Source organism: Mobula birostris, chromosome 25 (genome assembly GCF_030028105.1).
Source record: "Mobula birostris isolate sMobBir1 chromosome 25, sMobBir1.hap1, whole genome shotgun sequence".
Classification (NCBI taxonomy): domain Eukaryota; kingdom Metazoa; phylum Chordata; class Chondrichthyes; order Myliobatiformes; family Myliobatidae; genus Mobula; species Mobula birostris.
In genome coordinates, this window is record NC_092394.1 from 28,971,202 (window position 1) to 28,998,816 (window position 27,615).

A 27,615-nucleotide genomic window follows, 5' to 3' on the forward strand; every position below is an offset into this window, starting at 1 on the left:
TTCTTTTCCCCTCACCAGATAATCATATAGACAATAGGTGCAGAAGTAGGCCATTCGGCCCTTCGAGCCTGCACCACCATTCTGAGATCATGGCTAATCATCTACTATCAATACCCAGTTCCTGCCTTGTCCTCATAACCCTTGATTCCCCTATCCATAAGACACCTATCTAGCTCCTTCTTGAAAGCATCCAGAAAATTGGACTCCACTGCCTTCTGAGGCAGCGCGTTCCACACCTCCACAACTCTCTGGGAGAAGAAGTTCCTCCTCAACTCTGTCCTAAATGACCTACCCCTTATTCTTAAACCATGCCCTCTGGTACTGGAATCTCCCAGCATCTGGAACATATTTCCTGCCTCTATCTTGTCCAATCCCTTAATAATCTTATATGTCTCAATCAGATCCCCCCTCAATCTCCTTAATTCCAGCGTGTACAAGCCCAGTCTATCTAACCTCTCTGCGTAAGACAGTCCGGACATCCCAGGAATTAACCTAGTGAACCTACGCTGCACCTCCTCCACAGCCAGGATGTCCTTCCTTAACCCTGGAGACCAAAACTGCACACAATACTCCAGGTGTGGCCCCACCAGGGCCCTGTACAAATGCAAAAGGATTTCCTTGCTCTTGTACTCAATTCCCTTTGTAATAAAGGCCAGCATTCCATTAGCCTTCTTCACTGCCTGCTGCACTTCAGAGACTGATGAACAAGTACTCCTAGATCTCTTTGTATTTCTCCCTTACCTAACTCCACCATAAGTTTTCTTCTGAAGGCAATTCATGATCAAAAGCAATAGGTTATTAAGTTTACACAGTGTTTCAGTTTAAAAGCCTATTGTACTATGGTTCATATGATTTGTACACTCTAGTTTTGAATAGCATTGCAAATTTAGAACATCTAAGGCCATGCAGAAATTGTTCTCTGAAATACAGCAGGCCAAGTCTCAACCTCAATTTCTGTCACTGGTTAGAAAACAAGGACAAAAATTTGAAATTAAAGGCTACAGATACAATTGATTTTTTTTTTTAAAGTTTCTTGTAATGTGTTCCCTATGAACACAGCCAGAGCTTATTAGTACAGAGACAGTGCATACTGATATCAAAACAATGAGAACATAGTGTGCGTGTTCTTTACACTTCGATTACTCCAATTGTACAGTGAATAAACAGTTACAAGTTCATGAACTCATGAAAAATTGCTATATTTTTAAAACCATACAGACATGGGAGGAAAGCAGAATTTATTGATGAGAGCAGAGGCGAAACCCACTCCAACATTGATAGCTTGGGAGATGTTAATTAGTGAACAAACCAATCCATTTGCTACCTCAATCCCATTCTCACAGTACAGTTGACCACTCAAGAACCCATTCTAGCATTAAGTTCATTGATACTTTATATGGTTTCACTTCATCAGGAAGCAACTCCACTTTCGTTAAGTTCTCAAATAAATCTTGCCAGTCCTGACAATATCAGACCACAACACACAGGAGCAGAATCAGGCCAGTTGGCCCACTCAGTCTGCTCTGCCATTTGATCATGGCTGATCCATCCATTTCTCCTCAACCCCATTCTCCAGCCTGTCCCCATAACCTTTCACACTCTGATATAATCAAGAGTCTATCAACTTCTGCCGTAAATAAACTCAATGACCTGGCCTCTACAGCCACTTTTGACAACGATTTCCAAAGATCCACCACCCTCAGGCTAAAGAAATGGCTCGTCTCTATTCTAAATGGATGTCCCTCTTTTCTGTGATTTGCCCTCTAGTCCTACACTCTCCCACTGTAGGGAACATCTTCTTCACCTCCACCTTATCATGGCCTTTCAACATTCAATAGGTTTCAATGAGATTCCCCCCTCCCCATTCTTCTGAATTCCACCGGGGACAGCAAGCAATCAAATGCTCCTCATACGATAGGCTTTTCAATATCAGAATCATTTTTGTTAATATCCTTTAAATCCTCTCCAATGTCAGCACATCCTTTCTTAGAACAGGAGCCCAAAACTGGATTTTTCTCCCCTATTCCCTTCCAAGCCACTATGCCAGAGTCAGTGCCAGAGACCAGATTGCTGTAGCTTCCCCTGGTAGGTCATCTCCCCTCCCAAAAAAAGTATTCACAGTGGTACAGTTATTACAGAGGGGGTATAGTTATTATATTCTCTTAGTACAGTTGATCACTCAAGAACCCATTCTGACATTATGTTAGCTGTTTCTTTATATGGTTCCACTTCATCAGGAAAGAACCCCACCCTTATTAATTTCTCAAATAAATATTGCCAGCCCTGACAACATCACTGTGAGTCTTCACTGCAACCTTTCAGAATCTTCCTGTAAGTTGGTAACTGAAATGCTATCAAATCACAGGAAGAATCTGATAACTGAATCATATAAATCCTTAATAGTACTTTTGTTGTGCCCCAATTAAAGGATTTAATGATTCTAGCAAGATCTCCCATCTCCTATTTCACTCAACAGAAGCAACTATTCCATATGTCTTTTTTAAAGCAAATGCTAGTGATGCTAACTTCAAAAATCTGTGGACACACATCCCAAGTTCTCTCTGTTACACTACTTATCAGTGTATCCTCAGACTTTCCTGGATTATATTCCATTTGTCACTTCTTCCCACTGGGACCAGTCTTTCCACAGCCTAACAACTACACTGCCAAGTTTGGCGTCATCAGCATCACAAACCCCAGCCATTCATACTGCAAAAAGCCCTAAAGCACTGTTCTAAATTCTTCTGAAACCACAACTTTCTGGTCACAAAATCATTCCTCCACCATTGCACTTCACTTCCCGTACAACTATATTTTGGATCAACATAAGAAATACTGCAGATACTGGAAATCTGAAACAAAGGATCACAGACCTGCAACATTAATTGTTTCCCGTCACAGATGCTGCATGATCAGTTCTTCTGATTTAATTTTAGATCCAACTTACCACTTGCCATGGTTTACATCATCATTTACTTTGCTGATCAATTTAATCCATGGGACATTTACCACTTACCTCATTAACCGCCATCAAGAATTGTCCTCCTATGCAAACCCTTGAAGACAAGGGCTATTTTATGTCATTTCAGTGCCCCATAGCTTGAGGTGGCTATGGGTTCTCTCACAGGGAGGCAGGTGGGACTTGGTAGCAGAACTAGATGGGGTAGTTAGCTATGTTGTTCACTACTTCCACTGTTTGCCAATGACATTTATGTGCTCCTGTCCCAAATGCTCCTTTCCCACTTTGAGCCGTTAACGTTAATCTTTCCGGAGATCATGTGCCATGACAGACTTCCAAGTGGAACTCATCTTCTGAGAGTCCGGTGACAGCCAAATGCAAGATGTGACTCACCAGAGTTGGTCGAACACAATCTTGATGACAATTCATTGCTTTGCCGATCCTACCAATGCATTTAGAAGATTTTGGCAGGAGTGTCTTAGTTCCCAATGTACTTTTTGTAAGTTGCATGTTCTCTGAAATACACAGGTATATGAAAACTACTGAGGCTCCATAAATCATAGTCCACTCTGTTGATGCAGTCAAACACTTTGGCATGGTTGACTAAGGCCACATTCAGCAGTTAGTGCTGCATCCTGTACTTTCTTTAGATTGGTAATCAGTTTATTGTTGCCACATGTACCAAAATACACTGGAAGGTTTTGCTTGCATGCCATGCAGATGGATCATTCCATACACAAGCATATTGAGATCTGTGTCATTGCAAAAATCCTGTTTCACCGAAGGTGGTTTTCAGCCACAGAGAAAGTCAAGGAGGATTAGTGATTGGAATGCCAATGAATGTCTAGGATAGGTGGTTGTGAAGATGGCACTTCAGCATTGCTACCATTATTTCCGATTTATGTTGCCTCAGTCTTTTTGTAAACAAGCATGATTTTATATGCTGTGGTACGCCAGCAGAATTGAACATTGGGCAATCAACAAATACCCAATCATCAAAGTGCTGTTGAGTGGAGTTTAGGTTTCCCTAGGATCACCTAGCAGCATACCACATTACAGTTGGATCAGTGAGATCACCACCAGATACATCTTCCTTTCCCCAACTAGCATTCTAAAGGAACCACTTGCTCTTCCAGCACCATTCACATTTGTTCCCTTTCCCTTCCCACAGCAATTGTAAAAGATTCCACACCTAGTCTTCTACATTCACCATACAAAGAATCAGTCCCTGTTTCTAGCTGAGATTATGTTTTACATGGATTACTTCTAATTTATTAAGGCATTTCAAACTTCAAAAGTTCTAAGTTCAAATGAAATTTTATTTTGCTGCTTATGATGCAATTGTCTCTACAATGGGGTAAAAATGTAAATTGGGTGACTGCTACACAGAACACTTCCAATCGGTCCCCAAACACAAGCCTACTCTTCCAGTTCTTATTACTTTAGTCCTTCCGGTCACACTTCTCTCCTCAGCCTCCAAATAAAGCTCCACAGACAAAATGTGAGGCATTGTGTTTCATCACAAAGTACATTATAGCATTCAGAACTCCATGAGTTTAAAATTTTTTCAATCATGCAGTTTTCTAAAGAATCCTCTTATTTTGGCCTTTTCCCCATTCCTACAGAATAGTGGCTTCAATCCAGTTCCAATGTTGGGCCTAGGAACACATTTAAAAATTAGATCAGGAGTATCTGGGTTTCACCTCCTCAGTTACAGAGAAAGGTTAAACAAGTTGGCTCTTTATTCTTTGGAGCGTAGAAGGTTGAGAGGGGACTTGATAGAGGTGTTTAAAATTATGAGGGGGATTGACAGAGTTAACGTGGATAGGCTTTTTCCATTGAGAGTGGAGGAGATTCAAACAAGAGGACATGAGTTGAGAGTTAAAGGGCAAAAGTTTAGGGGTAACATGAGGGGGAACTTCTTTACTCAGAGAGTGGTGGCTATGTGGAACGAGCTTCCAGCAGAACTGGTTGAGGCAGGTTCGATGTTGTCGTTTAAAGTTAAATTGGATAGATATATGGACAGGAAGGGAATGGAGGGTTATGGACCGAGTGGAGGTCGGTGGGACTAGGTGAGAGTAGGAGTTCGGCATGGACTAGAAGGGCCGAGATGGCCTGTTTCCGTGCTGTAATTGTTATATGGTTATTAATTAAAATGCAAATTTAAGAATGTGAGATGATTTTTGTATCAACAATAAGACAAATATAAATAAAACACCATTCAATTCTCTAATGGAAAATAGATTATTAAACATCTTTAGTTATCATCACAACTGGGTAGGTAAGCAAGAAAATCCTGTTCACCGAATATATTCTCTGCCCTATTTGTGATTGTTAATAAAATAAAAGAACAAAACCGGAAACACAAACTCATTATTATAAGTTATCAGTAAATCCGAGCAGATCACATTCCAAGCATTTTATTGATTTTACTTCCTCCCTTCTGAGAATTGTAGGCACATTTTCTACTTCTCCTTATCTGACTTTCTGCCCTCCCACTTAAAGCCGACTTTAAACCTAACTTCTCTGTTCTGTTAAAGACCATCTATCTGATGCAGCGACTCCATTTGTTTCGGCACAGATTTCTTGCTTGTATCGAATTTTACTTTAACTTCCCCAATAAATCGAGGAGAAGAAACGCTCGCCTTGGAAAACGCGACACACTACCAGTGCTGAACTCAGCTGTTAATCTTAATTGATTAATTTCCCCTATCCTCGTTCACCGCTCCGGAGTTGTGGCTGATCATGCCTATTAAATAACTTAAAGGAAAATGGATCTAGGGGTTATTACTGACAGTTTATAATTACAGTGCAAGCTATGTTCCCAGTCTATAGATCATATGGCAAAGAATACTCTGAACAGGTTTTTCCTGCTTATGCAGCGTTGACAACAGTGACAAGCTATTCCAAAGATGTTCGACAACGTATTGGAGAATCTAGTACATGCTTTATCCCTACTTTACCAAGTACGTTGCTCGATATGCAAATGTTACATTTAAAAGTATCTGAATTATTGAATTTTCTCCTGATTCAATTTCTATATCTCCCTTTGCCATTTTCTGAAGAAAAAGTGGAATCAATTTAAACCACTACTTTCCAAGAATGTTATTCGAATTGGTTTTCCAACATGACAGTTAAGTTTTGTAACACACACCCCTATTCTCAAGGGACAGGCACAGCGATAAACCTATTAAAGTGCAGACGGCAGATCAGTTTACAGAACAGTAGGGATAGTCAACCCTATAATCTCCCCTTCCGCTCAGGAAAAATGCATCAATCCTATGTTCCGAATGCAATTCAGAACTCGCCACACATAATTTCCCTGCTTTTAAAAATGTAATAAATCTGAAAAAAAATCCACTTACCGATAAGGTTTGGTACATAAAAGAAAACTCTCCAACGCATCTTGTAAGAGGGGCGCTGTAGGAAAGGAAACGCTAATATTTACTGATCTGGATCCGAGTGCCTAGCGCTTTCTGTCAGCTGACCATTTATTAAACAGCATCTCATCTAATATTCAGTAATTCGCTGCTAAACTGAAATGTATTTGTAGATCGCACACTCAACCAGAATGGTGGGAATGCAGCATGTTGTCCGAGAGATGATGATGGGCCCGGCCCGCCCCCCGAAAACCCAACCCGAGGAGCATTTGCATAGCGGTATGATATGTCCTGGTTCTGTTTGCCCAACGGAGAGGGAGGAGGGAAGAGGAAAAGGTGAACAACGCCCTCTGTCTTTGACTGTTACTGCCCGGAGGTACCATCTCCACAGTTAGCATGTTATGATTTGCTTCTAGATTCTGCTTTCAAGTTTGTATATTCATCAGCTATGAACATCAATTGCGGAGGTAAAATATTTGCAATCGGGATGTGAAATTGCTGAGAAATAATTAACAGCAAGCTCCTTCCTGGTTGGTTAACATAAATAAAGCAACAGGTGGCCAAAATTGTGTAAATGATCACTCCCACTTCCCCACAAATTCCTGCATTAACTGCACCCGTCTACTTCCGCCTTAATGGGCCAAAGGGTATGGTGGTGCTAAAAATACTGATTTAATAATCTATTCACTTGGACTACTTACATCTTGTGAGTTCAAATGCTAACACTGCCATTGTGAAATAAAAATTGGTTAATTAAATAATCTGGGTTATAGTCATCATCATATAAAACCTCTCTGCTTCACTGCAGTTTGACCAGTGGTTCCTGTTCCCTATCCAAAATAGCCGACTCCTCAATGGAGTCTGAAATAGTCCCACAAACCACTCAGTTTATACCAAAACATAAGAATAGAAATAAATGGACCATCCAGCAATGTTGAAGGTTTCGCAGTACCAGTTTAAGACACAGCAAAGGTGCATAAAGTCAACCCTTCAAAATACTTCTTTGAATATTTGGGGGTGAATACCCTAAGTCAGGTGAACTGATCCACAAACTAACTAGGTGATAACCTACTCATGGAATCGTTACTTTCAGCCATCACATTCTTTGTGTACATCTTGCTCCTCTGAGGTATAAACACAAGAGGAAATGGTCCTGGATATCTAACGGCATAGTGTTAAACAAAGGTAAGGAAACCTGCTGGTACCTGTTCAGGTGAATCAATAGTCCAGCAATTTAAATACCACGGTGCACAGATTCAGAATGGGGCTTTCAGTGTCTACTTCATATAGAAACATAGAAAATAGGTGCAGGAGTAGGCCATTCAGCCCTTCGAGCCTGCACCGCCATTCAGTATGATCATGGCTGATCATCCAACTCAGAGCCCTGTACCAGCCTTCCCTCCATATCCCCGATCCCTTTAGCCACAAGGGCCATATCTAACTCCCTCTTAAATATAGCCAATGAACTGGCCTCAACTGTTTCCTGGGGCAGAGAATTCCACAGATTCACCACTCTCTGTGTGAAGAAGTTTTTCCTAATCTCAGTCCTAAAAGGCTTCCCCTTTATCCTCCAACTGTGGCCCCTTGTTCTGGACTTCCCCAACATCGGGGACAATCTTCCTGCATCTAGCCTGTCCAATCCCTTTAGGATTTTATATGTTTCAATAAGATCCCTCCTCAATCTTCTAAATTCCAATGAGTATAATCCTAGTCGATCAAGTCTTTCATCATATGAAAGTCCTGCCATCCCAGAAATCAATCTGGTGAACCTTCTTTGTACTCCCTCTATGGCAAGAATGTCTTTCCTCAGATTTGGGGACCAAAACTGCACACAATACTCCAGGTGTGGTCTCACCAAGGCCTTGTACAACTGCAGTAGTACCTCCCTGCACCTGTACTCGAATCCGCTTGCTATGAATGCCAGCATACCATTCGCCTTTTTCACCGCCTGCTGTACCTGCATGCCCACTTTCAATGACTGGTGTATAATGACACCCAGGTCTCGTTGCACCTCCCCTTTTCCTAATCGGCCACCATTCAGATAATAATCTGTTTTCCTGTTTTTGCCACCAAAGTGGATAACCTCACATTTATCCACATTAAATTGCATCTGCCATGAATTTGCCCACTCACCTAATCTATCCAAGTCACCCCGCATCCTCTTAGCATCCTCCTCACAGCTAACACTGCCGCCCAGCTTCGTGTCATCCGCAAGCTTGAAGATGCTGCATTTAATTCCCTCATCTAAGTCATTAATATATATTGTAAACAACTGGGGTCCCAGCACTGAGCCTTGCGGTACCCCACTAGTCACTGCCTGCCATTCTGAAAAGGTCCCGTTTAATCCCACTCTTTGCTTCCTGTCTGCCAACCAATTCTCTATCCACATCAATACCTTACCCCCAATACCGTGTGCTTTAAGTTTGCACACTAATCTCCTGTGTGGGACCTTGTCAAAAGCCTTTTGAAAATCCAAATATACCACATCCACTGGTTCTCCCCATCCACTCTACTAGTTACATCCTTAAAAAATTCTATGAGATTCGTCAGACATGATTTTCCTTTCACAAATCCATGCTGACTTTGTCCAATGATTTCACCGCTTTCCAAATGTGCTGTTATCACATCTTTGATAACTGACTCTAGCATTTTCCCCACCACCGATGTTAGGCTAACCGGTCTATAATTCCCCAGTTTCTCTCTCCCTCCTTTTTCCTTGATTTACAAGCAAGTTGCATTTCTGGAAAATATACCATCATAAATTGAAAAGACATTTCCCTTGCTTCAATGTATAAGTTTTGTGTTCCAGAGCTCAAGAATTTCTGTCTGATAAACCTAAACTCTCAAATAAACTGTTCTCTGTATCTGAAATAACACTTCAATAGCAATTAGATTTTACATTATATATTCTCCATGTAAAATATACAAACTTTATATACATGCTGAAGGCTCTTGACAGAATGAATATGGAGAGGATGTTACCTCTAGTAGGAGAATCTGAAACCAGAAGTCATTGACTAAAAATAAGGGTTAATTCACTTAAGGTAAATGAGGCAACAGTTTATTTTATATCTCAAGCCATTGTCAGTCTTTTGAAATCTCTTTTTCAAGTCATCGTAGAAGAGAATCTTCTGTGAGGCAGATTTCTGATAAGCGAACAGTTAATGGGAAGGGTCAAATCGTTCACTCTTGATCCTGATTTGTTTATCATTGTAAGTGTGGTTGTGACCTACAGCAGAGAAGAGAGGCCAAATAGTCACTGGTGTTTAGATGGCAGTAGTGGTGTTGGGAGGATCTCAACTGGGAATTTGAGACACTGATGGGAACATTCATTGTTGCATGGGTTACAACATCCCGAGAAGCATCTGTATGATCTATGACTACCTCTTTATTGTGCTCTTCCAGATTTCTTATGTGATGGTTTTATTATTGCCACTCAACACTGAAATGGCTTGTGCAACACACACAAAACACTGAAGAAACTCAGCAGGTCAGGCAGAACCTATGGAGAGGATAAACAGTTGATGTTTCGGGCTGAGACCATTCACCAGGACATGACCCGAAATGTCGACTGACTTGCAGAGTTCCTCCAGCATCTTATCTGTGTTGCTCAAGATCTCTGTGAATCTGAAGAATCCCTTGTGTTTACCAAAATTAAATACCTCTTGATGTTATGCAAGCGATAAACCTCAAAGGTAGCATCAATATTCTGGTCCACGGGTTTCAACAATGAAGTAGATATTGTTGGCTCAATGTTATCTTGGTGTCCAGTGCTTCCTCTATGGCGGCACATGGAAACTGAATTCCTTTCTGACTCAGGCTGAACTACAGAGGATGGGGAGGAGGTCTGGCCCCTGCACACGTAGCACAGAGGCCCACTGGCATGTGGACATGCCCTGGTGCTCGTGAACCAGATCCCCAACAATGGGTAAATAGCCCCACTGCCTTGTGGGAAGCCTTGGGAGAGATGAAGGCTATGGAAGTAAACCCAGACAGCAAATCCAGAGTGGAGCCCCTAAGGTGGCTGGACGTCACTGAACATCCTTCCGGCAACTCCTGTAGCCAAGCTGGTGCCAAACGTATTGCTTCATATGCTCTCCTTTGGACTACACTGGTGAGACCGAGAGGGGGATCTTGACGACTGGGCATCTCAGGATCTCCATACCTTCCACCCAGGCTTGTGATGATGCTGATTGTCACCCATTGTCCTTCGAGACAGACGGATGCCAACCACCACCCTCAGACAATGCTTATTTTCATTTTCAGCTCCTCAACAAGAGGCAACAAATTGACATCTGCAATGAGATGTCTAACCAGCTGTTCATGAGATTCAGTGGTAATACAATTTCCAGTCCCCAGCCACCAATATTCTGTGGCCATTGTTTACAATAAACTTCCCAGTCATTTAAATACATTAGACACAACAGCAAGTGGAGATTGGATGCCTTCCAGTAGGTAACTCATCTCCTGACTAGTCATGGCTTACAAGGCAAAGGCAGAAATGCAATGAAAACCTTTCATTCACCTGAATAAATGAAGTTGTTCCATCATTCAAGAGGCCTGGTGGTTTTCTGGTGAAAGCAGACACTGATTGGCACCAAATCCCTTGACTTAAATATTTCATCCCCCAACCGCTGTACTGTAAGGTGTGCTGTTACAATATCAACTACAGCAATTCCCCAAGACTTACCTTTCTAAATTTGTGAATTCTCCAACATAGAGAACAAAGAGAGCAGCCACACTGAAATAACACTAGCTTCAATTCCACCCCATAATACATTATCCAGTGTTAAAAACATTTCATTGATTTGCTATTGCTGTCTAGTTCAATTCCTAGAAATTCCCACTGAATGGCACTATCATGTGGTCTCTTTCACCAGAGAGAGGCACTTTAATGTATGTGAAATCATACAGCTGAAGGTAGACACTACTATTTTCTTAAGAGAAATTAAGGATGGAAAATATAAATACTGATCTGATAAGCAACAGTCACCTCCAACATTTTTTTCAATTCCATGCGAAAATGGAAAGTATATTTTTAAAATCTGTATAAAAGAGTGAGTGTGGCTCTTAGGGTTCTTGCATCAGTGAAAAAGATGAAACCACACAGAGTATTGAGGTCTTACTGGCTATGTCAATATTTTCTTAAACTAGATAAAATCTAGATCACTTCATCATTTGCTTTGGGATGATCCGGTGTGGGAATTAGCCTTGTATATCAGAATTTTATAGGCAATCTTTCTAATGGTAGCTTGCTTAATACAGTCTACAATGAAGGGGTTACTCCTTGTGTTTTCAAAACTTAAAAGGTCCAAGTTTTATATGGGTCTTAACTATGTACTAAGGACACATGGATGTATTTTCAAACACTTAAACAGTATATGTTAATTGGCAATATATCCATCATCAAGACAACTGTGCTTAGAACAGTACATCAGATTAAATTACTTAAGGAACAGCTAAACATAAAGTGCTTTTCTCACTTGTGCAAATAAGCACAATAATTCATCAAACTATGTAGCAGCAGAAAATCAATAAATGACTTCTTTATCCTCCCTCCCTCAAAATATTTCCTTTTTTTCTTTTTTCAATATTTTTATTAACTTTCTACGTAGGAAAATACAGAGTTCAAGAAAAACTATATCAAATACATTATACTGAATCGCACATACAAACTCCTTACTCTATATTCATACAAATTGATTAATTCATAATATTGAAATATAGTAAATTTATTATATGACAAAAAATCTAACCCATTACCAAGACCGAAGCTGATTAGTAAAGAAGAAAAAAGAAAAAAAAGTATATTATTAGCCATCATTTGTGCTTTAACGGCAAATCAAAGGTTTTGAAAATAGTTCAAAAAAGGTCCCCACAATGTTTGAAAGTCTTGATTAGAGTCAGAAATTGAACACCGAATCTACTCTAAATTTAAACATCACATCACGCAGCCATTGAACGTGAGTGGGCGGGACCACATCTTTCCATTTAAGCAAGAGCCCTCCTAGCCATAAGCGAAATAAAAGCCAAAATGTGCAAATCATACTTCTCCAAAATAATATCCTTACCTCCTCCAACAATACCAAATAAAGCGGTCACAGGATTAGCTTAAAATTTACTTTAAAAAGTACCGAGAAGGTTTGAAATACTTCTTTCCAATATTTTTCAAGACTCAGGCATGTCCAAAACATATGAATGAGTGAAGCTTCTCCATTATTACATTTATCACAATAAGGAGATATTTCCAAATAAAAGCGAGACAACTAATTCTTGGTCATGTGGGCCCTATATATGGACCACTTTAAATTGTAGGAGAGAGTGGTGAGCACATAACGATGAAGTGTTAACCAATTTAAAACTTTCATTCCAAGTTTCCTCAGAAATTGAAGTCTGTAAGTCCTGTTCCCAAAGTTTTTTAAATTTTATCTAAAGGAACACTTCTCATTCCCAGCAACATATTATAAATATTAGATATAGATCCATTATAAAAAGGTTTCAAATTAAAGATTACATCTAGTAGATCCTTATCAGGACATGATTACCAATTAGCGGGACCATCCTGAACCCTTAAAAGGGCCACGCCAGCTCTCCGTAATCCAAGGAGTTAGAGCGTCTAAATCCTGGAATCTGGCTCAATTGGGAGAGTCTCGTAACAGGACCCCCTCCACTACAGCTGACTCCTAACAGCCTTGTCTTCTCAGGGAGGTGGTGATGGTAATCGTGGATGAGAGGTGCATCCTAGATGTCTCTTTCAGGCACCCAGCACCTCTCCTCGGGTCCAAGTCTTTTCCAGTCCATGAGGTATTGCTAAACACTTCAAATAGTAAAGGGGTCCAAAAGTCTTTTCACCGTGAAGACCTGTTCCCCTTCAGTAAACCTGGGTGGTGGCAGGGCTGATAGTGGTGGGGCTAAAGGGGTGGTGCAGACAGATTTTAATTTAATTTAAAAATGTGGAAGGTAAGATTGATCTTTAGGGTCAAGCTGCAAGGTGTAAGCCACTGAGTTTACTTTGCTCAGGATCCTGAAGGGTACAATGAACTTGGGAGCCAACTTTCTAGATCCACTCAGAGAGCAAATTATAATTGGACAGCCAGTCCTGTTGCCAAGACTGTAAAGCAGCTCACATAAAAGTTGCTGGTGAATGCAGCAGGCCAGGCAGCATCTCTAGGAAGAGGTACAGTCGACGTTTCAGGCCGAGACCCTTTGTCAGGACTGTACTCTTTCTTAGAGATGCTGCCTGGCCTGCTGCGTTCACCAGCAACTTTTATGTGTGTTGCTTGAAATTCCAGCATCTGCAGACTTCCTCGTGTTTGCAGCTGTAAAGAAGCTCCCTGTCTTCTCTTTTGGTTCACCTTGGTCTGCCCTTTCCTGTTAGAGTACAGCAAAATCTCTCTTGTTCTAATCCATTTTTGCTTGCAGTGTTGGATGAGATCTTTGGCTGCAAGGACCCCAACCCTGGCCTCTAGTTCTGGAAAGAGAGATGGAGGATAAGCAAACTGGCACTTAAACGGTGACATCCCATGCACCAAATGCTGTAAGATGTTGTGGGCAGCTTCTGCCCATGTCAAATGTTCACATCACTCAAAAGATCTTTCTGAGGCCAGGCACCTTAGGGTATGTTCTAAATCTTGATTAGTCTGCTCTGTCTGGCCATTGGACTGTGGGTGAAACCCAGAGGAAAGGCTCGCTGTTGCCCCTATCAGTCTACAGAACACCCTCCAAAAATGTGAAATGAATTGTGGACCATGATCTGAGACAATGTCCACTGGGAATCAGTGGATCCTGAAGACTCGCTCCAGGACAGTTTTGGCCATCTGCGCCACAGACAGTAGCTACTCCAAGGCAATGAACTTGCAGGCTTTCAAAAACCGATCGACAATTACCATGATGGGCAACTTCCCCTTGGATGGCAGGAACCCCATGACATAGTCCATGGAGGTCTGTGCCCAAGGTCTTTCTGGAACAGGTAGAGGGCGGAGGAGCCATTGAGGTTAGGTACGGGGCTCTTTGTTACACGTGCTGAACCTCTTTCATCATTCTGAGCCACCAATACCTCATCTTGATAAACTCGAGGGTCCTGGCAATTCCTTAGTGTGCAGTCATTCTCGATGAATGCCCCCAGTGGAGTACCTGGGACTGGACAGAAGTTGGGATGAAGAGCCGATCTGGAGGATCCTTCTCCGGAATCTCCCCTTGCAGCTGGACCTTGTGAACAAAAGCATCGATTCTCCAACAAATTGGTGCTACCACCCTGACTTGGGGGAAAATTGTGCTAGGGTGCTCCTCTTGTCTTGGTTCATCACACTGACTGGATAGGGCATTTAGTTTCTGGTTCCTTGACCATGGTCAATAGGTCAGGAGGAATTCAAAACAGTTAAAGAACAAACTCCACCTGGCCTGCCTGGATTCAGCCTCTTGGCTTCCTGAATATAAGCCAGATTCTTGTGGTCGGTCCAAACGATAAAAGAGTTCTTGGCCCCTTCTAGCCAGTGACACCATTCCTCCCAGGAGTGCAGTGCTAGTCGGAGCACGTCCGACACCTCTTTAAGAAAAAAGCCAAAATGAACAAGCTAATTAATTAGATGCCACCCAGGGTGATTTGAGTATCTCAGAAACTGCTGATCTCCTGGGATTTTTACGCACAACAGACTCTGGAGTTTACAAAGAACGGTGCCAAAAACAAAAAAAATCCAGCAAGCGGATTTGACAAGATGTTTTCGCTCACAGAACAGCCACTCGTTGGATTTTTTTTTGTTTTTGGAACCGTTCTTTGTAAACTCCAGAGTCTGTTGTGCGTAAAAATCCCAGGAGATCAGCAGTTTCTGAGATACTCAAATCACCCTGGGTGGCATCTAATTAATTAGCTTGTTTATTTCGGCTTTTTTCTTAAAGAGGTGCAGGATGCGCTCTGGCTAGCACTGCACTCCTGATTCCTCCAAAGCTAACATAACCACAAGAAGCTCCTGATTCCTGATGTCATAGTTCCTCTCTGCCAGGAATAGTCACCTGGAGAAGAATGCACATGGGTGCAGTTTACCATCAGAAGGTGGTCATTGAGACAAGATGGCACCCACTCTGATACCCAAGGTGTCCACCTCCATGACAAAGGGAAAGGCCAGGTTAGGAGAAACCAAGATGGGAGCTGTTGTGAACCACTGTTAATGCTCTGCAAAAGCAGCCTCCACCTCAGTCATCCAGATAAAAGGGCGCACGAATTTCTTAGTTAGTGCTGTCAGCAGGGCTGCCACCAAGCAGGAGTTTCTGATAAACTTCCACTAGAAGTTTTCAAACCCCAGGAATCACTGGACTTGTTTGATACTGGATGGTAATGACCAGTCTCTGACTGCCTGGGTCTTAGTAGGGTCCATCTTGAGACTGCCATCGGAAATGATGAAACCCAAAATGAAAAGCTGTCACGTGAAATTCAGCATAAAATCCATGGTCTAGAAACCTCTTTAAAACATTCCTGACATGAGCAACATGCTCCTCCATGGACTTTAAGAAGATTAGGATATCATACAAGTAGACAAAGGCACACTTATGGAGAGTATCCTGGAGCACATCACGTATAAAGGACAGGAAAACAACTGGGGTGTTCACAAGTCCAAAGGACATAACCAGGTACTCGTGCCCAATCTGTGTACTGAATGCAGCATTCTACTCATCGCCTTTCCTAATATGGACCAGATTGTATGCACTCTGTAGGACTAGCTTTGTGAATACCCTCACCACTTGGAGCTTCTCAAAGGCTGTATTCATGAGTGGAAGGGGGTAGCAATTCTTGGTCAATATGCAGTTTAATCCCCTGGAATCAATGCACAGCTGCAGGCCCCCATCTTTCTTTTGTATGAAGAAGAAGCCTTCACTGGGTTGTGAGGTGGAGGACCGAAAGGAGCCTGTGCCCAGAGCCTCCTTTATATACTCCTCCTGAGCCTCAGAGTATGTACAATCAACCCCACCAGGGGCAAGTTCTGGGCAGCAGGTCTATAGCACAGTCGTAGGGTCGGTGCCTTTCCCTTGCTGAAGACCTCCTCCAAGTTCCTGTAGACAGAAGGGATTTTGACTGATTTGCGTCTTGCTATATCCTCCAGTAACTTTTTTGAGGACTACTCCTGAGGCTTCTAGGTGGCGGGGTTATTCTACAGACCTCAGAGTCCCCTCCCTAATCTTTCTTTTCAAATCTTTTTATTATTATTATCCAAAATTAACAAGAGTACATCGAAGTAGGCGACACTTACAATGTCTCAAGAAAAAAACATTGTTTTAAAGATTGAAAAAATTTTGGTGACAAAAAAGGAGGAAAAAAAACCCCTACTAAGCAAGGAAAAGTGAGAAAAAAAAACCATTAGATGTTCAACCCCGGAGCCATGCATCTTACGAAAAGCTTCTAAAGATAAACATCAAACCGCCAGCAAGAAAAAAAAGTACCAAAAATTTATAATTAGATCATGGAGGAAATCTATCAATTAACTCAAATGATAGTAACGAGCAAATGAACCCCATCTTTTCTCAAAATCAAACATAGGTTCAAAGGTTCGACTTCTAATTTTCTCCAAACTAAGACATAGTATCACTTGAGAGAACCATTGTGACAAAATGGGAGCCGATGTATCCTTCCACTTCAACAAAATGGCCCTCCTAGCTATCAATGTAACAAATGCAATAACATGTTGGTCAGACAAAGAGATACCGTGGATATTTTGAGGAATTATTCCAAAAAGCACAGTTAATTTGTTAGGTTGTAAATTAAAGTGCTTTAGAAATTGTAGAAAAAACTGACTTCCAGAACTGTTCCAATATAGGACAGGACCAAAACATGTGTGTCAGTGTAGCTGTCTCAGTTTTACATCTATCACAATAACTATCAACATTAGGAAACATTTTAGACAATCTCCTCTTTGTCAAATAGTAACGATGTACAATTTTAAATTGAATCAGTGAATGACTAGCACAGATCAAAGAAGAGTTAACCAACTTCAGAATCCACGTCAAGTCCTCTGTCATAAAAGTCAAATTAAGCTCCTTTTCCCAATCTTGTTCAATCTTAAATAAAGAACGTTTATCCCATTGTAATAGTAAATTATAAATTCTTCCAATGGAACCCTTCATCAAAGGGTTCATACTCGTAATAGTATCTAACAGGTCTGCATCCAATATGAAAGGAAAATTATTTAAATATTTTGTAAGAAATGTCTAACTTGAAGGAATTGTAAAAAGTGTAAGTATGAAAAAGAATATTTATCAACTAATTGTTCAAAAGACATCAGTCTATCTTCTTTAAATAAATCCAAAAAAGAATTAATACCTCTATTTTTCCAAAGTAAAAAAATTGGATCACTCAAAGAAGGCTTAAAAAAGCAATTTCGATAAATTAAGCTACAAAGTTTAAATTTTTTAAGATTAAAAAATTACGGATCTGGAGCCAAGTTTGTAAAGAATGCTTAACCACAGGGTATAAATTTAAATTAGCAACTTTAGCTAATAATATAGGTAAAGCAGCTTTCAATAACAACGTTAATAAAACTATTTCACAGCTTTCAATTCCAAGTCTACCCAAAATGGCCGATTGTTCTTATCAACCCAGTGTAACTAAAAAGATATATATCGCACATTAACAGCCTAGCAATACATTCTTAAATTAGGCAAAGCGAGACCTCCATCCTTTTTCAACTTTTGTAAGTGATATTTACTAATTCTTGGTCTTTTATTATTCCAAATAAAAGATAAAACAATAGAATCAATCCGGTCAAAAAACTTCTTAGTCAGAAAAACAGGGGTACTCTGAAATAAATCTAAAAATTTTGCTAAATCATCATTTTCACTATATGGATGCGACCCAATCTCACAAAGTTCACTCATAGAAACAGTGGCCAAATCAGAGTCCCAGTTCCTGTCTGCATCCTTAGGCAAAAGCAGTGAGATATTACAGATCTTGCCTCCACCTTCCCTCCCCTGAGGAATAGGCTTCAAGGGTCAGAGTAAAGGAGTCTTTCCCTCCCTTGAGACTTGGGTAGTTTGTTAAGCTTAGCTGCAAGATTCCCAGACTGCTCGGGCATCTCCTTGGGCCTCTCCAGAACGAGAGATTCCCTCTCTCTAGTTCCTGTGGGATCCCGACTAGACAGTATTGGGACTCACACAGTCCCATCGGCCAGAACTGGCCTTTCCGCTCCTGAGAGCAGAACAACGGCTCTAGAAGGTCTCAGATTCCCTTGGACTGAAGGCTGCCCCCTAACTGGTCATTGATCATGGGAGAGTCTGGGTATCGGAACACCATGCTGCAGTAAAACCCTTGGTACAATGACTGGACCAAGCAATGATTCTTCCTGCCTTCCAGTTCAGGATGGGTTATGTTGGGACAGCCAAGGGTATGTGAGGATCAGGGGTATGAGTGGAGAGTCAATAATATAGAAACCAATCTCTTCCACATAGTTCCCTATACTCCTCTGCTAAACCACTCTCTGTTGCTGGATCTGGCCGGAACCCAGCAGACGGCCATCCAGGACAGTTGCAAGCATGGACCGGCTCAGCTCTCACAGCGGTATGTCAAACCAACAGGCAGTTCCTAAATCCAGAAAATTACTTGCTGCCCCAGAGTCCACAAAAGCCTCCACCTGCCTCAAGTTCTTACCCCAGGTAAACCCTACCAGAATCTGTGGGATTGGCATAGTGGCCCCTAGTGTCACAGTCCTACTGACACCAGATGCTCTTAGCAGTTCTCCAGGTGGCTGCAGCTTCAGACATTCAGCCTGCAGGTGACCTTCCCCTGCAGTAAAAGCAGCAACCTTAGCTCCAACACCAGGACCTTTCATCGACGGAGAATCTCATGCCACCAATCTGCATGGGTTTGACTGGATCTTGAGTAGGCAATAGGCCAGTCATGGTCCAAGTTTAGAGGGGTAGAACTGCAATACATAGGGACTGAAATTGGACTACCTTTCTTTGACCTCTTGAAGCAGTCCCACTTTCGCTCTCCAGATGATTATCGAAACAGATGGACTGGTTGATCAGAACCTCTAAGTTCTCTGCTGGCTCTCTCATATCGAGGGCATCATTCAGTTCATCTGGGAGTCTCTGGCGGTATAGTGTGGCCAAGGCCTCCCCGTTCCAACCATTCTCCTGGGCCAAGGTCCGTAATTTGACCACATAGTCAGCCGCTGATCACCCCGCCCCCGCCATCAAATCTTCATCAGGCAGTCAGAGGCTCGGCTGGCTCCAATGGGGTGATCAAACACCTTCCTCATGGTGGCCATGAATTCCTCAGAATCCAAGAAAATCTCTGACCTATGTTCCCAAAGTGTGGTGGCCCAGGGCAGAGCTCTTTCAGTCAGAAAACAGGTAATGAAGGCCACCTTCCCATGCTCCGAAGGGAACCAGGATGGCTGGAGTTCTAATGCTAATGAGCATTGGCTGAGAAAGCCACAGCAAGAACCCAGGTTACTATCAAATCTCTCCAGCATTGGAAGGACTTGCTCTGCAGAGCGAGCAACCTTCCTGCAATAGTTGGCACACGGTGACCTGGGGGTCATGTATCTCCAGGCTCTGTCTTGAAATTTTCTCACTGCCGCTGGCCACAGCTGTCAAAAGGCTCCAATAACCCACTGGTTCCATGTTAGCTCAGTAGTACTGTGACAAGAATCCTTGATAAGGATGGTTTGGACCCAAACGCTGTAGTATCTGAAGCAAGGTTCGAGACATGGTATCAAATTGGATCAAGGACTGAGCACAAAACAACGCTAGCCAATATCACTAGTAGGCTTATGGTTGAGCACTGAACCACAGTTCAGGGGATTCTTAAATACTCTATTTTTGGTGCCCAAAATGTGACTACCAATTAGTGGGACCAGCCTGAACCTTTAAAGGGACGGCACCAGCTATCTGTACTCTGGGGAGTTAGAGCATCTCGTAAAATGAATAATCGAAAGAGGTGGAATTAGGAATCCAAGAACATGACAGCACCACCAGGAAGGGCATGTGAAAGTGACTGGTTCAGAAGTCTGAAAGCAGAGGTGTGAAAGCTGTTCTTAAATGTGGTCATTCCACCTTTTATGCTCCTGCACCTTGGAATGGTGAGGGAGGCATACATCCTTAGCAATACTATTAGAAAAATGAAATAGTGCAAGTAATATACAATGGACCACAATTCAAGTATTCCAACATTGTTCAGAGAATGATATAGATTATAGACAGTTGCTTTTTTATCCCTTAAGATATTGTAGTATTCTTCAAAAAGGTGACATTAAAATCTGCAAATGTTGCAGGTGCTCAGCGAATTCAGTAATATCTGATAATACAAGGTTAGGTAATGTTTTGATCCAAATCCTCATTTAAAATGTCTAGCAATTTGATTTATTTTACATCAATACACAAAATATTGCTTGACTTGACATCTTATGACTTGCTTTAGGATAATCTGACATCTAGTGGTTTAGCTTGTCAAAGCTAGAGAAAAGAAGATTTGTTTTAAAAATCAAGACTCTGCAGCTTGCAACTTCAAACTTTAACACCAGAAGATTTACAAATTACTGACAAAACAACATGGTTGTTGAAAGCCTGAACTTGGCAATTCTCCAAATCTACAAGGACCAATGATTCACTTCCCTGCAAAATTCAAAGCCATGGTGTTGGACTCTTTAGAATTCCTATTTAAGATACCAAACATCTCCATGTCTTTAATTCATTTTATTCCAAAAAATGCTCCTTTATTGAGAAAGTAAGGAGGCATGGGATCCAGAACTGGCTTGCCCACAGATGGCAAAGAGTGGTTGTAGACGGGTCATATTCTGCATGGAGGCCAGTGACCAGTGGTGTGCCTCAGGATCTGCTCTGGGACCCCTACTCTTTGTGATTTTTATAAATGACCTGAATGAGGAAGTGGAGGGATGGGTTAGTAAATTTGCTGATGACACAAAGGTTGGAGGTGTTGTGGATAGTGTGGAGGGCTGTCAGACATTATAGCAAGACATTGACAGGATGCAAAACTGGGCTTAGAAATGGCAGATGGAGTTCAACACAGATAAGTGTGAGGTGATTCATTTGGTAGGTCATATATGATGACAGAATAGCATTAATGGCAAGACTCCTGGCAGTGTGGAGGATCAGAGGGATCTTGCGGTCTGAGTCCATAGGACACTCAAAGCTGCTGCGCAGGTTGACTCTGTGGTTAAGAAGACAAACGGTGCACTGGCCTTCATCAATTGTGGGATTGAGTTTGAGCCGACAGGTAATGTTGCAGCTATATAGGACCCTGGTCAGACCCCAGACCCCACTTGGAGTACTGTGCTCAATTCTGGTTGCCTCACTACCGGAAGGACGTGGAAACCATAGAAAGGGTGCAGAGGAGATTTACAAGGATGTTGCCTGGATCGAGGAGCATGCCTTATGAGAATAGGTTGAGTGAACTCAGCCTTTTCTCCTTGGAGCAATGGAGGATGAGAGGTGACCTGATAGAGGTATATAAGGTAATGAGAGGCATTGATCATGTGGATAGTCAGGGGCTTTTTCCCAGGGCTGAAATAGCTAGCACGAGAGGGCATAGTTTTAAGGTGCTTGGAAGTAAGTACAGAGGAGATGTCATGGTAATTTTTTGACGCAGAGAGTGGTGAGAGTGTGGAATGGGCTGCTGTCGACGGTGATGGAGGTGGAAACGATAGGGTCTTTTAAGAGACTCCTGGATGGATACATGGAGCTTAGAAAAGTAGAGGGCTATGGCTAAGCCTAGGTAGTTCTAAGGTAAGGACATGTTCGACACAGCTTTGTGGGCCAAAGGGCCTGTATTGTGCTGGAGGTTTTCTATGTTTCTATGTTTCTAAGACTGCCGCTTTGATTAAAATTTTGATCAGCGGTCCTAATTTTTCCTTATGTGGCTCAGTATCAGATTTTCAATGATAATGCTCCTACAAAATACCAAGCACAGATATCTTGACATATTGAAGAAGTGATTCAAGTGTCACAGTTCAGCTGAATACTACAAGCAATTTTCACCTGGTTTTTAGTCCAGTAATTTTATGGCAAAATTAACTTTCAAATAGTTTTTTTTTGTAGTTTTTATGGCCTCCTGTGCTTGTTTACTGGTTGGAAATAGTTACAGTATCATAGTCAAATATCTGAGTAACCTACAAAACGACATTGAAAATATTGCCTCTAAATAGCTCAATGGAAGACCTTTTTTCTTTTACAGGGGATTACCAGTGCAGTGACTCATCTAACTACTTAATCTTTCTTTTATTTTGCTCCTCCTTTCTCACCTTTGTTGTTTTCTACTTTGTTGACTGTACAAGCTTTATTTTACAAACCATGAGCATATGACGATATGGCAAATTGAAGGGCAGAGCACAATCCTCATCATGTTGGTGGTTTTTAGGTCAAATAGGGACTGAAACGATCAAAATCAGAATAAGAATCAGAATCAGGATTTATGTCACTGGGATATGCTATGAAACTTGTTGTTTTGTGACAGCAGTACACTGCAATACAACACAATAGAAAGCTAAAAATGACACAGAGTGGACACTGTATAAAAAAGATTGAATTAAATACGTAGTGCAAAAAGAAAGAAATCTGATGGCTGAGGGGAAGTAGCTGTTCCTGAAACAATGAGTGCGTGGCTTTAGACTCCTGCACCTCCACCTTGTAGCAAAGGGAAGAGGGCGTATCCTGGGTGATGGGGGTCCTTAAGGATGGATGCTGCCCTTTTGAGGCATTGACTTCTGAAGGTGTTCTGGATGCTGAGGAGGCTAGTGCCCATGATGGAGCTGGATGAGTTTACAACTATCTGCAGTGGCCTCTCCACACTAGAAGTGATGCAACCAGTTAGAATGATCTCCACAGTATATCTGTAGAAAATTAACAAACACAAAATGCTGGAGGAACTCAGCAGGCAAGGCAGCATCTATGGAAAAGAGTAAACAGTTGACATTTCGGGCCGAAACCCTTCAATATGACTGGAAAGGAAGAGGAGAAAATTGCAAGTGACTGGTGACATGTTAATTCTCCTCAAACTCCTAATGAAATATAACCACAGTCATGCTTTCTTTGTAATTGCATCAATATGTTGCATTCAGGACAGATCCTCAGAGATGTTGATACCCGGGACCTTGAAATTGCTCACTCTTTCCACTTCTGCTTTTTCAATGAGTCCTTATGTGCGTTCCCTCAACTTCCCCTTCTTGAAGTCCACAATCAATTCCTTGGTCTTACTGATGATGGGTGCAAGGTTGTTGCTACAACACCACTCAATGGCTGATTATCTCGTTCCTGTACACCTTCTCATCACCATCTGAAATTCTCCCAACAATAGTTATATCATCTGCAAATTTATAGATGCTGTTTGAGCTATGCCTAGCCATACAATTGTGGGTGTAGAGAGAGTAGAGCAGTGAGCTAAATATACTTCCTTGAGGTGCGATAGTATTGATTGTCAGCGAGGAGAAGTTATTTCTGTTCCACACAGACTGTGGTTTCCCGATGAGGAAGTCAAAGATTCAGCTGCAGAGGGAGGTACAAAGGCCCAGGTTTTGGAGCACGTTGATTAGAATTGAGGCTATGATTGTGTCGAATGCTAAGCTGTAGTCAATAAACAGCAGCCTGACATAGGTATTGTTATTGTATAGGTGATCTACAGCTGAATGCAGAGCCAGTAAGATCACATCTGCTGTGGACCTATTGTGACAACAGGCACCAGTGAGATCGCATCTGCTGTGGACCTATTGTGACGACAGGCAAATTGTAGCAGCTACAGGTCCTTGCTTAGGCACGAGTTGATTCTAGCCATGACCAACCTCTCAAAGGATTTCATCACAGTAGGTGTGAGTACCACTGGGCAATAGATATTGAGACAGCTCACCCTGCTCTTCTTGAGCACTGGTATGTTGTCACCCTTTTGAAGCAGGTGGGAAGCTATGCCAACAGCAGTGAGAAATTGATGATGTTGTTGACCACTCCCACTGGTTGATTAGCACAGGTTTTCAGAGCCCCACCAGGTACACTATCAAGGCCCGATGCTTTGTGAGGGTTCACCATTTGAAAGATGTCCTGTCATTGGTCTCCAAGACAGAGATCACAGGGTCGCCAGATGCTGCAGGGATTTACATGGGTGTAGCTTTACTCTCCCTTTCAAAGCATGCACAAAAGAAGTTGAGCTCATCTGGGAAAGAGGCATCACAGTCATTCATGGTGTTAAGTTTTGCTGTGTAATGGCCTACAAATCTTGCCATAGGTGACATGCATCCAATTCTGTCTCTAACCTTGATCAGAATTGTTTCTTCACCCTTAAAATAGCCTTCTATAAGTTCTACTTGGACTTCTTGTATACCTCTGGATCACTAGTCTTGAAAGCCATAGATCTAGCCGTCAAGAGACAATGAGTCTCCTGGTTCATCCACAGCTTTTGCCTATCACTAGCAACCTATTCTCTCCTATTGAACGTTCGCACAAACAGTTGTATTACAATTTTTATCCAGTTTCTCTTTGGTTATATTGCCAATTCCTTATTTTTCTCATGTCAACTCACCACTTGTATTGTTCAAGTTTAATTGTCATTCAACCACACACAGGAATACAACCAAACAAAATGTTTCTCTGGGGCCAAGGTGCAAAACAGTAGCAAGTCACACATAGCATATATATAGCACATATAATTATAATAACAGAAAAAAACATAATTACAAATAATAATAATAATATAGCCCAAGTCCCTGAGTGTCATGGCCTATAGATTGATGGTGCATGAATGTTGTCTTGAAGCCATGTTTCTGCAAGAACAAGCCACAGCAGTTCCTCATTTTGAATTGAATTGACTTTATTTCTTACATACTTCACATTCAAGAGGAGTAAACATCTTTACATTATGTCTCCGTCTGAATGTGCAATGTGCAAATTATAGTAATTTGTAATAAGTAGTATATACGGTAAGATATACAACAGAACAGCCAATATAGCTTAGAAATACATTTGCCTCAGCGTGAATTAATCAGTCTGATGCCCTGGTGGAAGAAGCTGTTCCAGAGCCTGTTGCTTCTGGCTTTAATGCTGCGGTACCATTTCCCAGATGTTTATGGTTGAGCTGACTCAGGTCCCCAGTTATCCTTCAGGCCCTTTTTACACACCTGTCATTGTAAATGTCCTGAATAGTTGGAAGTTCATATCCAGGGCTATCCACACCACTCTCTGCAGAGTCCTGCGATTGAGCGAAATACAGTTCCCATACCAGTCAGTGATATGGCCAGTCAGGATGCTCTCAATTGTGCCCTGTAGAAAGTCCTCAGGATTTGGGGACTCATGCCAAATACTGTATCTTCAATCATCCAAGGTTAAAGAGGTGCAGTTGTGCTTTTTTCTCCACACAGTCGGTATATACAAACCAAGTGTGGTCCTTGATGATGTGTATACCAAGGAACCTAAAGCTGTTCACCCTCTCAACCCCAGATCCATTGATGTTATTAAGCATGTGCCTGTCTCCATTCCTCCTGTAGTCCACAACCAGCTCTTTTGTTTTTGTGACATTGAGGGAGAGGTTGTTTTCTTGATAGCACTGTGCCAGGGTGATGGTTTCTCCTCTGTAGGCTACCTCATTATTATTTGAGATAACGCCAATCAACGTAGTATCATCTTCAAATTTAATTAGCAGACTGGAGCTGCACACAAACACAATCCAGCTCATTTCCCAGGAGTGAACACTGGAGAGCAGCATCAATGGGACATGCTAGCCCCCAACCCAGTATGGAATCCAGCGCCACACATCCAGCTCCGTCGTGTCCTTCATTGGTAATGCAACAGACGACCTCAGGGGCCTTGTCTGCACAATAACAGAGGCAATGCAGCTCCCCAGCTGTCGGTCTCACCAGTGAACAGTGAATCAGGCTCAGAGTATTATGCATTACCAATATCCAAGAGAGACTTGTGATCACAAGAAAAACACCCATACCAATCATTTCCATCATTTGTTGGATCACACACTGCCTGGGTGGCTGTAACAGACAGCAAAACAATGTGCAACAAGTCCAGCTCCAATGCTACCCAGCAACTTGCTGGTGGGGCACTACTGCCGTGCTTGGTGTTCTTAATAACCAACAGTGACTTGCAATTGTAAAAAGAAATAAAGAATGAATAATTGTAACTTTGTTTGAACCCAGAGAGGCATATTGCACCTTACCTAAACCTTTATTTGCATTATTCTTCTTTATCTCCACCCATCATCTTCTATCATTCATCCAGTCTGCTATCCTCACTGTTGCTATACTTTCTCCCACTTCCATTTCCTTATTCATCTGCTCAGTTTAAATTACTGAGAAGATTTGAGAATGTTGCTTTACCTGCAATTGCTTAAATGGAAGTACAACGGACAAAGTGGGTGAAAAAAAGTAGTCCATGAAAATCTATATAGGTTTACTTTCTCTTCCACTCCATTCCTTACAATAACGATTTTGATCATTTATGAGCAGACTGCATGAATTCCTCTTCAATCAATGGCTGACTTAGCTCAGTTACACGCCAACTAAACTTATTGGGGGAAATTCTATTTCGGTAATTTTCACTAAATGACAAAGCCTGCATTGTCATTATGACCAATATTAAACTCTAGCTTCAACTTAATGTCTGAAACCATCATTATTTATATTGCTTTATATTATTTGAAAAGCCGATTGTGTTATGTGCAGTTCTAAGTATACTTTATAAACTTCTTTGTAATATCAGCAAACTACATGCCCTTTAATCAAGCCAACATGGATGGATCAAATGAGGCCATGAATAATGCAGTACAATAGCTAGAAGAAAACATTATAGCAAATCTATGCCATGCATTTACAGTATAAGTTTATTCTACAAGTAAGAAAGACTAACCTTAACATTTTGTTCTCTGACATGTTAGCAAATACCTTATGGAAATAGCATTATGGCAGTATTATCTTGCCACATTGGCACTACTTAGGAACAATGTATTTCACTAATTTTCATTAAATATTAATCCTGTGTATTTTCAGTATAAATATTACCAACTATTGTCAGTTTCAGGCCCTCCACACCACATCCCGCTCTCCTTCAGTGTGAAAATGTCTGAATTAATCATTTCTCAAAAATGCTTCCATTCATTGACTTAAGTTACTGAAAAAATGGTACACAATTGTCTGCCAAAGATAGAATACATTTGAATGTTTACCTCTTTGAGAACAAAGCAGTTTATGAGAGTCAATGAGCTCTTATCATGAGGAACGCTGTAGGCCACAGCACCTTGTTGGCACCAGGTCACTGATAGAATCCATTTGAGGCATTGCACTG

At 41.6% G+C, this 27,615-nt stretch overlaps 1 protein-coding gene across 4 annotated transcripts in view; it reads right to left on the reverse strand.

Moving 5' to 3' along the window:
* LOC140187729 (uncharacterized) overlaps positions 1 to 27,615 on the reverse strand; it is a 68,793-nt gene that overhangs the window by 20,075 nt on the left and 21,103 nt on the right. For 2 of the 4 annotated variants that reach the window (XM_072243356.1, XM_072243355.1), the window contains exon 3: positions 6,325 to 6,379. The exons of 1 other annotated variant lie outside the window; for it this stretch is intronic. In XM_072243356.1, coding sequence (XP_072099457.1) covers positions 6,325 to 6,379 — 55 coding nt within the window. Of the gene's footprint in view, positions 1 to 3,016; positions 3,475 to 6,324; positions 6,629 to 27,615 lie in introns of those variants that run through there. One more of the 4 variants, XM_072243358.1, reaches the window with a different exon arrangement.